Source organism: Gorilla gorilla, chromosome 1, assembly GCF_029281585.2.
Source record: "Gorilla gorilla gorilla isolate KB3781 chromosome 1, NHGRI_mGorGor1-v2.1_pri, whole genome shotgun sequence".
Classification (NCBI taxonomy): Eukaryota; Metazoa; Chordata; class Mammalia; order Primates; family Hominidae; genus Gorilla; species Gorilla gorilla.
This window is the reverse complement of record NC_073224.2, coordinates 11789790-11803343: the sequence shown is the minus strand read 5'-3', so window position 1 is coordinate 11803343 and position 13554 is coordinate 11789790. Positions and strand designations below refer to the sequence as shown.

Genomic DNA, 13554 nt, shown 5'->3' with positions numbered 1-13554 from the left:
TCCTTAGACCCAATCTCAGAATCCTTAGCAACTTAGTGCTCCAGACAGCCACTTACAACTAATTTAGAATGGCATGTTACTTGAAATCTTTTACTATCACTAGCCTTGGAATTTCAAGTATGAATACAATCAATTATACAATTTTTTAAAAAAGGTAGTTTGGCTATAAAAATGTCTTTTTTTTTTTTTTTTGAGACGGAGTCTCGCTCTGTCGCCCAGGCTGGAGTGCAGTGGTGCAATCTCGGCTCACTGCAAGCTCCACCTCCTGGGTTCACGCCATTCTCCTGCCTCAGCCTCCTGAGTAGCTGGGACTACAGGCGCCCGCCACCACGCCTGGCTGATTTTTTTTTTTCTATTTTTTTTAGTAGCGACAGGGTTTCACCGTGTCAGCCAGGATAGTCTCGATCTCCTGACCTTGTGATCCACCTGCCTCAGCCTCCCAGAGTGTTGGGATTACAGGCGTGAGCCACTGCACCAGGCCAAAAATGTCTTTTTAAATTTATATTTTAACCTTTAAATGTTCTGTTTCTCTGAAAGTATATCTTCTAGCATGCCCAGAGGTTCTGATATATTAAATATTATTTTGTAAGCCACTGTTATTCATGTACTATGCCAGAAGCAAGAATTTAGAGACTATAGCATTTAAAAACTGTATTTATATATATTTACAAATAATAAAGTCAGATACAAATACATCTTTAGATTGAGTGTTGCTTTTTCACAAAATGAAAACAAGTGAATTTCTTACCTTTCCTCTGGAGTATCTACATGAAATGTTCTCTCTATAACAGTGGTCCACTGGAGACATCTGATTATAAATGTGTTTGGCTTTGGTCGTTCTGTTTTCATTAACTGGCATTCTAAGAATAAAATAAAATGTTTCTTTAAATATGGATATATTTAAAACAAGAAGTAAATAATTGAGAACTACAGAGTTCTATTTTAAACAAAACCCAGTGCAAACTCACAGCTTTCTATGGATCTCCACTCAAGATTATTTACAGCCTGACCTTAGTCTTCCTTTCCAATCCTTCACCCATTCTGGCCACATTAACCACCTCAACTGGACTATATAATTTTTCCCAAACACATCTTACTCTTTCATTTATTTATGCCTTTGCTCCAGCTGTTCTTGCTATCTGAAATACTTTCCTCACTTATTTTACCTCTATCCATATGCATCACCTGCAGTCACAATAGTACTGATCCTTGAAGGTCCAGATCAAATATTATTCCTTCCATGAAACCTTCCATAACACCTGGCCCTAGACTGACCATTTCATCCTCTCTATTCTCTTTACTTATTACCATATCCCTCATGTGTCACTTACCATAGACTATCTTACAGTATTACTTATCATTTTAAGAAAATGACAAATATCACTTACCCTTACCTAGATTATAAGCTTTTTGACAACATAAACTGCCTGTAACTCTTAGTATCCACAGCCCCAAGAGTCAGTCAGTCTAAACATGATTAAATTCTGTTAGTGAATAACTAGGAAGATGTCAACAAACATGAGCCTAAGGTATGGATTCTCTGACACTGGTGTGCCTAGATTCAATTATTTTTTCGTACCATTAACTGTACAAACTTGAACAAATTAATTAAACTCGCTAGTCTTCAACAGTTAAGTGGGAAACAGTATCTACATCATAGACTTGATGTAGGAATTAATAATAAGTTCATGTAATATTAGCATAATATGAGACCTATAAGCTTTCAACAAACATTAACTATTATTTGGCATACATCTGAGCTGGGCTTTAAAGGATAAATGGTATTGGACACCAAGAAAAAATAGGGTAGGGTTGTCTGCTGACTCTGCTCTTTTGGAAGAAACTAATTTATCTCCGTTGAAAACTTCAAGTCTTTTCTCAGTGCTTATCTGCTGTGTCCTATCTCCATCATTAGCAACTATCAACTGCCATTTCTATCTCTTTGTAGTTCCAATTCTTTACTCAGATTAGCTGTGTTTTTGTTTGTTTGTTTGTTTGTTTGAGACAGAGTCTCGCTCTGTCACCCAGGCTGGAGTGCAGTGGCGCGATCTCGGCTCACCGTAACCTCTGCCTGCTGGGTTCAAGTGACTGTCATGCCTCAGCCACCCAAGTTGCTGTGATTACAGGCGTGCACCACCATGCCCACCTAATTTTTCTAATTTTAGTAGAGATGGGGTTTCATCATGCTGGCCAAGCTGATCTCGAACTCCTGACCTCAAGTGATCCACCTGCCTCGGCCTCCCAAAGTGCTGGGATTACGGGCTTGATCCACCATATCCAGCCCCAGATTAGCTCTTTATTGGCCCTTTACACTGAGAGAAATCATTCACCCAAGGGTCTCTGCTTAGTTTTCTAACAGTTTTCTTGTTTTCAGCAATCATCTCTCAGTTTACCAATATCAAAATCCAAACTTTTTTCACCTTGCAGTTCTACTTTAAGACACACATGTCTAAACACAAAGTGAGTATTTCTACATGGTTGAATTACTGGACCACCCCTAAAACCAAATTCAGTATTTTCCCCCTAAAATTCATTCCTCCTCCTGGCTTTCATAATTTTCCATCACCCAGGCTGAAACATAAACTGATCTTCCTTTTTGATACTGGTACTATTTGTCATTACAGGTGCTCCTCGACTTATGACTGTGTTACATTCCAATACAACCATCGTGAGTCAAAAATATTGTAAGGCAAAAATGCATTTAATACACCTAGACTACCCAACAACATAGGTTAGCCTAACCTACTTTAAACATGCTCAGAACACTTCCATTAGCCTAGAGTTGGACAAAAATCATCCAACACAAAGCCTGTTTTGTAGTAGAGTATTGAATATTACACATGGATGGGTGTTTTGTCGACATGATGAGATGAGAAAACACAAAAACTAAGAGCATCCAGAAAAATGCTGGCAACACAGTACACTGTAGAGTATCTACTGTGCATGTTGTGATCACGTGGCTGACTGCAAGCTGTGATTTGCTGCTGCTGCCCAGCATCACTAGGGAGTATCACACAGCAAATCACTACCCCAGGAAAAGACAGAAATCCAAAATTTGAAATACAATTTCCATTGAGTGTGTACTGCTGTCAGGAGCACGGTAAAGTAAGACATCGTTACATTGAACTACTGTAAGTGGGAGACCATTCGTAACTGGTTTTCCACTGCTATAATTCTACTTCAGATTCTCTGTGCCCAATGCCTAAACCTCCCGGCTGCCCTAAGACGAGATTCTTCCTATTTAGAGATGCTGAGCGACTATGTAAGTTAAAGACAGAAACTGTGCTCTGGGAGACATCTGAACATGTCCGAACGTGAACTCTTGACCTCTCTCAACCCTGCTCCTTCTTCTGCCAACCTCTACTGTGGCTTCCTCTATCTCACATGACACCTCCATCCTTTCAATTGCCCATGCTGAAAACCCAAGAATCCCCTTGGAGTCCTCTCTTCCCTGACATCACATTCACTCCTCCTGCAAATCCTGGTGTTTCTACTTTAAAAACATAACCAGCTTCTGATAACTTCTCACCACCTCCACTACCTCAGACTAAGCCATCATTGTCTCTCACCTGATGATTCCAAAAAACTTAGAATAGCTTTTCCCTGCCCCTCACTGCAGTCTGTTCTCAACACAGCAGCCAGAAATCTTCTTAAAATGAAGATCTGCAAAAAAGTTCTGCAGTGTTTCAGTTCACTAAGAATAGATGAGTAAGGCCTTTAAGTGATCAGCAGGTGTCCTACGTGATCTGACCCTCCCACTGACCCCACTGAAGTTTCTGACCTACTTCCTTAGTACTCTCTTTCAGGCTGCTCTGCCAGCCACCCTGGCTTCCCTGCATTTCCTCAACAATGCACTACACTCTTTCTGCTTTACAGCTTTTTGCCCTCTGCCTAACATTCTTTCCCCCCTCACACATCCGCACAGCTGCCTATCTTAAACATCCTATTTAATACGGCAATCTGCACCCCTTACCTAGGACTCTCCCTCCATCTTCTCTTACCTGCTCTATTTTTTATTTTCCATAGCATGTTACCATTTTCTAACATTTGATATGAAGTTTTTTAGTATCTTTTTTGCTTATTGTCTTTTCAACTAGATTGTAAGCTCCATTCATATATTCTTAGCACTTAGAACTATGCCAGACACATAGTAGGTACTCAATAAATATTTTCCAAATGAATTCTGATAGTAATAATCCAACAAAAAAGGTAATTTTGATGCTACCAAAAGATAATTTCTAAAGCAATGTTCCTATATAAGCAAGAAGGGATTAAATTTACTGCACAAGTAAAGGGGTAGCTCTAATCAGGAGTATAAATAGTTTAGTAAAAAAATAAAAGAGAAGATATAAGGGCCCAAATGCAATTAGGAGTACAGAAGCAAGTAAAAGCTGGTAGAAATTATTTTCTCACTGCTTCTGTTTTTTTCAGTGAATTAGGATATAAAGTCATCGGGAATAAGGTTGCAAAAGGATCCATCGGGCTTTGAAGAGAAAAAGATATGAAATAGCACTCTGGGAAAATGAAAGTACAAATAGGCTAAGGAGACCTACCATGACTGCCGAGAAGGATGAAGGACCAACCTGAATTTAATAATGAAGAATTTAAACTAATAACAGAGATCATGGTTGTGTATTTTCTCCCAGATATATTCAGCTGCATGTGTACAAGTGAGGAACATAGAGTAATGAATTTAAGCAAGGCTGTACTTTAACCAAGTAAGTTTGTCAAAGCAAGAAGACAGAAAAGAATAAAGAATGCAAGGCAAGGGAGTGATTATGATACTCAACTAAGAAACTTAAAATGGGTATGGAGGAAAGTGAGAACCTGGGGATGTGCAAGACAATGAAAAGGTGGTAGAATCAATAGGTCATAAAATCTATTATATCACAATTCAACTTTGTATAGCAGCATGACATATTTTTTGTAATATGAAAGTTAAAAAACACAAAATATATATTCCACAAAAAATAAGCAAAAATATTGTTCATTTGAAAGATGTAAGTTTTAAAATACCAAAGACATTATACTAATTTATACTAATAAAGAGCCAACCAATTCCTATGACTGACTCTGCCCATCAGTCTGATTCTCTTTGAAGCCAACTGTTCCTCCCCATATCCTTCTTTTCAAAAGCCCTATTAAATTTCCAGCCAGTAATTCACTAGCTAAATTACTTAAAAGTTAGGAATTGTGTGCACAGTTCTTCATCTAGCACCTAGGACAGTGATAGGACATAGGAGTATACAATAAATACCTGATGATTGGGCAACTGATTGGCTGGCTTTAAACGTAAAGAATGGAGGACAGACACTTAAATGAGGGGCGTGCCCAAGAGAAATACTATGGGGTACAGAGAAATACAGCACAGAAGCAAAGAAAGAATGCCCGGTCTGAGGTTCACTATTTCAGTTTTACTTCAGGTTCCCATTATGGTGATATAAGGTAATTAAGATAACAGACTCTGCAATCAGAATAAGAAATTCGAATCCAGGCTCTAACACAATCAGCTGTGTGATCCTTTTGAAAGTACTTTATATCTAAGCCCTCAGGTTTATCATCTTTAAAAGCACTATCATGAATTAAAAGCATATTTTCAACACTAAATACCTAAATGAAGTTTAAATGCTATAATTTAAAGAACTTCTCAACACTAGACTTTTAGAAGCTACTCGAAGTGCTGTTATAAGATTCCAAATATCAATTACTATAATTTATAAGGCTGCTAAAAACAATAAAAGATATTACTATAAATACCATTCTCAAGCAGATCACTGAAAAGGAACGGCTTAGAAAAGAATAAAATACCTGTATTTATGTATAGAGTGGTTTGGAAAAATATTAAAATAGTAACATAATGACTAAGTAGTTATGCACAACTTCACCGTTCTTACTAAACTTGCTAAGTATTCATGAACCAAATGACATATATGAAATGTCAGTTATGGGCCAGGCACTATGCAAAATGCTGGGCACACAAAAATGAGTAGGAAACTCTATGAGCTCATGGCACACACCATACTACTAATCATTCTACCCATGTAATTATAAAGTAGTATTTCATTTATGCTATAAAGGATTTAATCAGGTCCTGTGAACCCTCTAGTCCAACAAAAATAATGTTACATGTAATTACAAATAAATAGTATAATAGAAATAAACCTATATTTTATAGGTCTCAGTATGAAATACTCTACAAACACATTTGATCTCTACACCAAGATATTCAAGTGGTAGTTGGATCACTACCAAGAGAATATCACAATGTCTTATGGTTTGTTGTTGTACAAAACAAATGTAATTAAAAAAGCTGAATCCAAATTCAAAAAAAGTTAAAACTCTAAATTACCATGTTAAAACCAGTGATCGAGTAAATAGAAAAATTTTGAGTTCTTGCATGTTCACAATAAGGAATCAGAAACACATGATTCTTAAAGGAAATGGTGGTTAATAAATGGATTAGCCAATACTTCTTTAGAAGAATATTTTCCTTTTGGTTACGTAAAGATTCCCAAAGCAAGGTAGGGCAATTTAAATTTTAAAAACCAGAAGTAGAAACTTTGGATAGAGGTTCTAAAAAGCTATTAACCAAATGATTATCTATGATTTTTAGAATCATTTAATATGCATCAGTAAAGTAAATGTGCTTATACAAAATGCCAGGTAGCTAACTTTTATTATAACATCTACTTCTCAGTGTTATTTGTTACACTGTTACTTATATTAGATAGTTATACACTAGTTAAACTCTACTGAGCAACATGAACCACAAGCTGAATTTTAAATGTTCTGCTTACTTTACACCATTCTGAGCCACAGATGACAAAGTCTGTACAAAGCTGTAATCACTCTGCAAACCTGAAACCCAATTAGAGAGACTGCAACATGTCAGACCAAGAAATACATACACCAAAAAAAAATTTTTAGAGATCATCTGTTTAAATTAAAATGTTTAAAGGTTTAATTTCAACCAACCTCTTTAGCCATTTAAACACTAATTCTATTCTTTCTAAAATAACATCCAATGTGAAAAACAAAGGTATAATAATAGATTCCTTTTTTTTTTTTTTTTTTTGAGACGGAGTCTCGCTCTGTTGCCCAGGCTGGAGTGCAGTGGCGCAATCTCGGCTCATGCAAGCTCCACCTCCCAGGTTCATGCCATTCTCCTGCCTCAGCCTCCTGAGTAGCTGGGACTACAGGTGCCCGCCACCACATCCGGCTAATTTTTTTGTATTTTTAGTAGAGACGGGGTTTCACTGTGTTAGCCAGGATGGTCTCTCGATTTCCTGACCTCATGATCTGCCCACCTTGGCCTCCCAAAGTGCTGGGATTACAGGCGTGAGCCACTACACCTGGCCAGATTCCATTTTTCATTAAATCACATAATGAAATAATGCTGGCTGTGAGTTATGATGACCATAAACCAAGTTTATTTTTCAGGTCTTAAAAATATGATACACCATGGAGGTTCTCTGAAGGGGACAAAAAGCATTTCTATCTTTTGTTTAATGTTTTCACTAGGGGCAAAAAAGCATAATACTATTTAAGACTCAATACATCAACCTTTAAGAGATTCATTTAATCCAATGAGCGGAAGGTGACTTAGGTGAGGCAGGTGTCCTGGTAGAGAGCAATTCCAGCAGCAGATAACTGTTGAGCGATCACTACATTCCAAGCACTGCACAAAGAGTGGTGCATAAATGTTACTCATTTAATCCAAAGGAAAAACCTAAAAGGTGTTATTATCTTCCATTTTCTAAATGAGCAAATTTACAAGACTCAGGCAAGCTAAGTAACTTGCCCCAAAACACACAACTGTGAGTCATTATATAAGGATTTATTCCAAGTCTATCTCAATCCCAATCCCATGCTCTTCTGAAGAGAATACGCTGCTAGGAAAAATGCCTTAAAAATCAGCAATCATCTGTCAAAGCCATAGGACTGTCTGTTCCCTCTTCTATACCTTCTCTACACCTTCCCCGTGCCTGGCCCTTCTCCCATCTATGACACTTTTTCTCATATAAGCAAATCCAGGATAAGTTTCAACTGATAACAGTGTTTGAGCGGGAGAGGGCTCCAATGTGTTTGCCTCTGGTTCTCTCCACAGTATAGGGATGGACAGGAATGAAGGTTATCCCCTAGCAGGATGCTGATCCTTGACATCTCGTTTCTCCAGGTAGGAGTAACGGGAGGCGGTTTAGAATGAGAAGCTGAAGGGAAAGAAAGTGGTAAGGATAGCAGAAAGGAAGGCAAGAGAGACTTTGGGTTCTTTCACTGCTGGCTCTCACATTCTCCAATACCAATGAAGTTAATGATTAAAAAAAGTTCAATTACTAATAATGGAAAAGTGATCTGCAGACTCACATCAATCCAGCTCCGCATTGCTAGTTATTTTTGTCCGAACCATTTGCGTTTTATCACCCAAACTCAACATACCTCTCTCCACATAAGCAAACAGGAGAGAAGACAAAGTTCTTACATTTGATTCCATAATACAAGGGGTTCAATAAATAATGGGAGTCAGACTGGATTACTAACATTACATTTCCCTCTAGAAGATGTTTTTCACTTCATCATCCACATTCCAAATTGTGACATTTTAATTATCATAAACCACCACTTTGGAATTAACATGAAATACTATTTATGAACTTGAGTTGAATTTGAAGTCACGATATGTTAATGTGAACTTCTCCTAACACATTTTTCTTCTTTGAATATGGTCACTACAGATACTACCATTTACCAAAAGCACATTTACAGAGCCAATATTTTCCCCATCAACATTTCTCTGTCTTGTTTGCCCACCGAATCCTGCCTCTAATTAAACAAACATACACCTCAAGAGTCTTCTGGAACAACTGTTCTTGGCATACTTTCTGCCTACTTGAAATTCCAAATAAACGTACTGTGGTCATTTTGAGACAATAGTTAAAATATAAAAATGACATAAGGCATTTACTAAAAGAATTATAAGAGGCATGCAAACATCTAGTGGACTCAAGGAATTAGGCATGTTGGTTTTTTGGCTTTGATTTTGGTTTTTGCAGTATAATAGCCACGGGCTTTTTAAAAATGTAGTAAAATATACATAACATAAAATGTACCATTTTAACCATTTTAAGTATACAGCTTGGTGACATTACTGAATTCAAATTGTTGTGTGGGCAAGATGGTTTTCAAACATATTTCTTGATTTACTTTCACTGTATAAATCATCCATGCTTAATACAGAAAAATACATACATAAGTATAGGCAAAATAAAAATCCTCATAATCCTACCATTCAGTTATAACCATTATTAGTGTTTGAATACATACATTTTTAGACCTTTTCTAAGCACTTTTTAAAAATAAAAATGAGACCATTATTGATGATATTATATGTTTTGGATATTTTCCATTTCAGTAAATAAAGATCTACATCATTATATTTAATAGTGGCATAAAACTCCATTGTACTCATACACCAGAATAAGCAGTTTATTTATACTCATAATGCATGAAACAGAATTACTCAGATGTACACAGGATATCTAACCATTCATTACATAACATGCTACTGAATAACATGGTAAAATCTGAAAAATAATTCTGAGATTTTTTTTTTTTTTTTTTTTTAGACAGAGTCTTGCTCTTTCACCAGGCTGGAGTGCAGTGGCGCGATCTCGGCTCACTGCAACCTCCGCCTCCCGGGTTTCAAGCAATTCTCCTGCCTCAGCCTCCGGAGTAGCTGGGACTACAGGCGTGCACCACTAGGCCCAGCTAAGTTTTGTATTTTTAGTAGGGATGGGGTTTCATCATGTTGGCCAGGATGGTCTCAGTCTCTTGACCTCGTGATCCACCCACCTCAGCCTCCCAAAGTGCTGGGATTACAGGCATGAGCCACTGTGCCTGGTCTATTTTTAAGAAAAGCTATTTATATTTGAAACATGATGAAACTGGGATTTGATAACAAAATTTTTAAACAATTCAACAAGAATGTACATTAGATTGAAAATTCCCTTAGGGGAAGGTCCATACTATTTGATTTCTGGTACTATGCCTAAACAGGGCTGGTCTCAAATAAATAAACAGAATGACTAACATACTGCCCCAATTTATCTGTGCCTTGGCTAATTGAAATCATGTTAAAAAATACCTAAAAGATAATCTACCCCTAATAAAATAATTAATTCAGGCAAAAATCTCCAATGGTAAAATCATTGGTAAATAACTAATTAAGACTAAATATTGCATAGTGCCAACATGTCAAACCACAGATTATCTGGTAACCACATGAGAGAGACTTAGTTTATAATGAAGAGATGACACTGTCACCACCGTAACCCAGTGAACAATGATAGCATTACTAACAGCTGGTCAACCAAATACTAGGTACCTCTTGACATAACGCAATATGAAGTACACAGACTCATCAAGGAAACAATCTTGATAAAAATTCTGAATATGAATCTGATGGAATCCTTAGATCTAACTTCCTTTTACAGTAAATACAGAGGTAGAGGAAAAGTTAAATGGCACCTCGTAGAAACGATCAGATAATTCCAGAAGACAGAACTTTCACAGGACAAATGAAGTAGTCTCTTTAATAAGTGAATGTACCCAAAAGAGGGGTGAGGAAGGTAGTCTAATACTCTGCTGGACTAGTAGGGACTTAAAAGATTTATAAAAACCAAATGCAATGCGTGGTCCTCCTTAATGCATTCTGGTCTAAACAAACCAGTTTTAGGCAACAAGTGGGAAATCTGAATATGAATTTGTACTTGGTAATACTAAAGATTAGTTTTATTAGATGTGATTGTGATACAGCTTTTAAAAAAAATTTTCAATTCATGAAGTACATGTGCAGGTTTGTTACATGGGTATATTGTCTAAAGCTGAGATATGGGCTTCTAGTGAACTCATCACCCAAATAATGAACATAGTACTCAATAGGTAGTTTTCTGGTCCTTGTCCCACCCTTCTCCTTTTTGGAGTCCCCAGTGTCTATTATTTCCACCTTTATGTCCATATGTACCAATTGCATAGGTCCCACTTAGAAGTAACTTACAACTTAAATGCCTCGAGATTTCCATCTGTACCAATGAGACAATTTCTACTCACGTATCTTCAAAGTAGCTTATCAGTGCATACATACCACAGTGAAATAAACAATAAACATATACAAAGACCAAGATGCAGATTCAAAGTCACTTTTTTTTTTGAGATGGAGCCTTGCTTTGTCATCCATGATGGAGTGCAGTGGCACAATCTCGGCTCACTGCAACCTCTGCCTCCTGGGCTCACGCCATTCTCCTGCCTCAGCCTGCTGAGTAACTGGGATTACAGGCGCATACTACCACGCCCAGCTAATTTTTTGTATTTTTAGGAGAGATGAGGTTTCACCATGTTAGCCAGGCTGGTCTCAAACTCCTGACCTCAGGTGGTCAGCCCGCCTCCACTTCCCAAAGTGCTAGGATTACAGGTGTGAGCCACTACATCCAGCCTCAAAGTCACTCTTTAAAGCACTTGTATTAAATGCTGCTCCTCTTCCCCCTAACTGCCCCATTCCTCTCCTTCATTTTGCTGGTAAATCACTCAAAATAATCTACAAGGCTGGCCTTTGTTACCTATGCCTTAACCAATTAGCTAAATTCTGGTTTCCACACTCTACTGCAGTCTCCTTTTTATCAGATATATTTTCCTTGTTCTCATTTTCATTTCTTTGCAGCATTTGATGTTCTTGGCTCCCTATCCTTTGAGTCCCTTTTCCTTGACCTCCATGACACTGACTTGCCTGCTTTTACTACCATCCCATACCATTCATTAGTTTTTCTTAGGGCCTCTACTTCCAAAGTAGAGGCTCAGACCTTTACCTTCCAAAGGCTCAGACCTTTCTGTTATGCTTTTATTTTTGACATTTTTTCCCATAGTAAATCTAGACATTAATTACACAATATTTGTTAGGTACCCACAGTATATCAGCCAGTAACCTAGGCACTGAATAGCAGTGAACAAAACAAGGTCCCCATTTTCCATAAAGCTTATATTTTACTGAGGGGATGAGTAGTCAAACAATAAACAAGGAAAACAATTAATTTACAACATAGTAGGTGCTTGTAAACAATATGAAGAAAAATAAGGCAGGTCAACGAGTTGAAGTGAACAGGAGGTGATACTATTTTCGAAAGATTAATTAAAAAGGGTGTCTCTAATGAAATGACAGGCCAATGCAGATTACCTTCGGGAAGAGTAAGTTACACAGAATGAACATTAAGTGCAGACTCACAGCTGGAGGGATTCCACAGATGGATTTGTGAAACAGCAAGAAGCCCAGTGTAATTGGAGTCAAGTAAGTTAGGAAAAAAGGTAGGAGATGAGGTTAGAAAGATCTTCAATGAGTTGGTAAGAACTTTGGATTTAATTATAGATAGGCTCTCCAGTAGCTCTGCATCGACTGACACCTGATGTCTGATGACTCTCAAACCTGCTTCTTCAGTCCCGGCCCTTCTCATCAAGCTCCATCCCCATATGGCAAAACTAGCATCTCCTTTGATGCCCTATACTGCCTCATCCTCAAGATATCCAAAAGGGTTTTGTTTTTGTTTGTTTCAGCTTCCAAGTTGAAAATTACTATACCAGTACAGTTTTTCTATTTTATTTCCATATCATCTTCCTAATCACCCAAGAAACACTTCCTCAGTCATCTTTGACTCGTCCTTCTCTTTCAACCCTCATGGCTAAGCCACCAACATTCATGTTAACAGTTTGTTCATTATGACTCTGGGAATCATCCTTTTTTTTTTTCCACTGCTGACACCCAACCCGGGAACTTACTATCAAAATCCTCATCACTGAAATGACCTCTTAGGTGGTCTCCCTTTTCTACCCTTCTCCCTAAGTTGTCCTACATACTACTAGTAAGATGAGTCCTACCCAAATTCTTAAACTATATGTCATTCTCTTCAAAAACATTTTCCTGTCTGCAGGACAATGTTCAAATACATTTCTTAGCCTGACTTTCAAAGCTATTCATAAGGAAGCCCCATTAATTAAAACAAAAAGTTTCAAACTGTATTCCTCACTGCCAAACTATAAGTACTTTCTGCTAATAAACATGTCTCTTCACTGTCCCCTAAAAATTATCTGATTATTATTAACTTCAGGATTTAACAACTCATGCTGTTTCTCTCACCTGACACATACTCACTTCCTTTTTACTTAGATTCTAGTCACTCAAGATCTTCTCTTATTCCAACTCATACTCTCTATCCCTGAAGATCTACTACACTTATTTGTATCCCATATGGTGGTACTTCATCATATGCTGTGATTTATTTGACTGTTTTGAGTGGAACGCCTTAAGTTTCAGGGAATTTGGAATACTTCTCATAGTTCTTTTCTATTCATCAAAATCTAAGCACATACAGACTGAATTCTAGGAAAAGCTTCAGGAAACATTTCAGAAACAATATAATTTCTCACAACTTATTTTTTTCTCATAAAATGTATATTTATATATTTCATATATATGAAAAAATATATTTTTCAAAAAACATACTTTTCAAAAAA

General features: G+C 37.3%; 1 protein-coding gene across 5 annotated transcripts in view; it reads right to left on the bottom strand.

Moving 5' to 3' along the window:
• The window catches only part of AKT3 (AKT serine/threonine kinase 3), a 344485-nt gene that overhangs the window by 165081 nt on the left and 165850 nt on the right, over nucleotides 1-13554 (bottom strand). For all 5 annotated transcript variants that reach the window (XM_063707276.1, XM_055380781.2, XM_055380779.2 and 2 more), the window contains one exon: nucleotides 749-860. In XM_063707276.1, coding sequence (XP_063563346.1) covers nucleotides 749-860 — 112 coding nt within the window. The remainder of the gene's footprint in view (nucleotides 1-748; nucleotides 861-13554) is intronic.